This window comes from Protomyctophum parallelum (assembly GCF_964188405.1).
Source record: "Protomyctophum parallelum genome assembly, chromosome: 22".
Lineage (NCBI taxonomy): Eukaryota > Metazoa > Chordata > Actinopteri > Myctophiformes > Myctophidae > Protomyctophum > Protomyctophum parallelum.
Window position 1 is genome coordinate 33,847,173 of NC_139714.1, and position 2,500 is coordinate 33,849,672.

General features: G+C 39.0%; 1 protein-coding gene across 1 annotated transcript in view; it reads right to left on the reverse strand.

Annotated features, from left to right (window-relative positions):
- Positions 1-1,014: 1,014 nt before the first annotated feature.
- Positions 1,015-2,500, reverse strand: part of mdm1 (Mdm1 nuclear protein) — a gene marked incomplete at its 5' end in the record, with an annotated part of 18,311 nt that continues 16,825 nt past the window's right edge. Inside the window, 3 exons of the mRNA XM_083757379.1 lie at positions 1,015-1,153; positions 1,606-1,653; positions 1,963-2,179. Of these exons, the coding sequence (XP_083613505.1) occupies positions 1,044-1,153; positions 1,606-1,653; positions 1,963-2,179 (375 nt within the window). The 3' untranslated portion in view covers positions 1,015-1,043. The remainder of the gene's footprint in view (positions 1,154-1,605; positions 1,654-1,962; positions 2,180-2,500) is intronic.

The window sequence follows — 2,500 nt, forward strand, 5'->3', positions numbered from 1 at the left end:
GTCGGTGAGTTAATACGTTCTTCTAGATTTCCTCTCGAGTCATCACATCAAGGATATCTTTTTCCTTTCTTTCAAAATTCTTATAATTTTGGGGGTCCTTGAAATGAAAGTATAGCCAATATAGCCATAAAATAGCAACAGAAAACTGTTTTAGAATCAGGCTCAGGTCTAAATGAGTTAATCATCTTAAATTCAAGTTAACCTCAGTGACAGTTATTAGTTTGAAAAATACATTTCATGTAGTTAAATCCAGCTCAGATGCATGGAACGGTTTATAATGATCAGTCTAGTTTCTACACAGGGTACTGTAGAAAACACAGGTTTCCCAAACAATGGGTCGGGAGTCAAGATCCATTTCTAATGCATCAAACAAAGGTAAATACCCCATTGTGTTCTTTACATTTCCTATCATTATTACATTTTTGTTTTGTTTTTCAAAACCTTTTTCTTAATTAAAAAAGTAATTCATAATTTCAGAATTGTTCAAAAACTAAACAAATAAAACAAATGCTAGTATCAAACATAGCTAAGATAGCTTATCTATAAGGTCACAACACGTCGATTCTACAAAATTCATGCATGCTTCGGCAACTCTACATGTCTGTGATTTCAAGACGGTGCTGCAATAGCCTACATTTGTTTTAGTGCAAGTTTTGCCGAGCGTCTGTACTCTGAAAAAGGGGCGAAAAGAGCTCGGATTGAAACAAATGTTCACAGACATTAAGAGTAATAATTCTGAGGTTTTGGGGTATGTTGTCACATATTTTGGTGTTGATTTTGAAATTGAATGTCACCTTGTACCAGTGAACTTGCATGTCTGCAATTGAATTGGCTAGTTCAGGATAGTAGTGACAGGAGAGTAGGCTAGGAGGATGGCAGGATCTTTATCCTCTAGCCTGGGGGGATGACTGCTCTGCATATAATTACATACTGTAATAGTATATGAAACATTTTTGAGAATTGACATTCATTTAAAAAAAATACCAATAATAATAATCAAAAACTAATGACAATGTTGAAAATAGTGAAGCCATGGTTACGTGTCATTTTTTGCCCCAGAACTTGTCTCGTCTCCTCTGTGTGCGCTCCAACACTGCCGAGGCCTCCGAGCAGGAAGCAGCCGATCGCCATGACAACACAGAAAAGCGGTCATCTGGTCGAAGGAAGGAAAGACGGGAAGAGGAATGATGCAAATGACTTTATTCCATCAGTTATATCTTATTTTGTGAACTAATAAGTAATGTATGCCATGGCATACAATGGCATACAAATTACTTTACATTTTTTAATTAAAGTAAAAATGTGTGGTACTTTAAAATATATAAAAGCATAATGGTAATTGGCAGGATATAGACCCAGCAGTACTAGAGGCAGTGTAAGCATAACGTTAACTAGTTTAGAAAAATAGCAGATCTACAAGCTCATATCGCGCCACCGAGTGGCGCGATACGAGCTTGTAGGTCTGCTATTTTTGAAAAATCGAAGAGCGACTGACATTTTTAGAATCTGATCTCAGGTCAGAATGGGTTCATCAGACCCAGTGTTTGTCCGGCGGAAACCTCGTATGAATCTGATCTCAGGTCAGAATGGGTTAAACACAAATACCTTCATCTGATCCACATCCTGCTCCTTGTATCCTGCATCCTAACTCCCCTAGAGAGGGAGTAGAGTAGAGTAGAGTAGAGTAGAGTAGAGTAGAGTAGAGTAGAGTAGAGTAGAGTAGAGTAGAGTAGAGTAGAGTAGAGGAATAATACAGATTTGCTCAGACACATATGACGTGAATTCTCCATTCATTGTCAATGAGAAATTAATGTTTGTGTAGGACGAAAATATTTGATTTTGGGTATTTGGCAAAAGAGGAGGTTTATGGATGCGGTGAGAGAGGACATGCAGGTGGCTGGAGTGACCCAGGAAGACACAGAGAACAGAAGGAGGAGACGCTCGGTTAGTGTTAAGATTTACCATTATGTTGGAACTCTGGGTCTCTCAGCGATCCTTGGATTGGGTGAGGGGGCAGGACCGGAGGGCCCTGCTTCATCATCATTGGTTTAGAGCTGGTTTTACGGTTGGGGGTGGAGCGAGTCGATGGCTTAGGGGTGGGGCTGTTCTCTAGCAACGCCCCCTCCTCTCTAAGAGGGAGGGGATCCACAGTGGCCATCCCTGCAGCAACGTCCGCTTGCTGAGAACACCACGGTAAGAATTATTAAGATTTTGTAAATGAGCTGTAATTTCATATTACAGTAGAAACTGCAATATATAATACAGTGTAATAAGCATAAACTATGGCTGTGAAGTCTTTGTACAGTTCTATATCACTGGTGGTGTGCGTGGCCACAGTTTACTTAATCCTGGCCCCAAGATATTGCATATGTGCATAATATTTATATATATATATATATATATATATATATATATATATATAATTTCATGTATTGTATTGTTGGTGCTCCTTACATTTTGCTGGTAGCCCTACATTTTTGAAGTTAGGTGCACTTAGGTG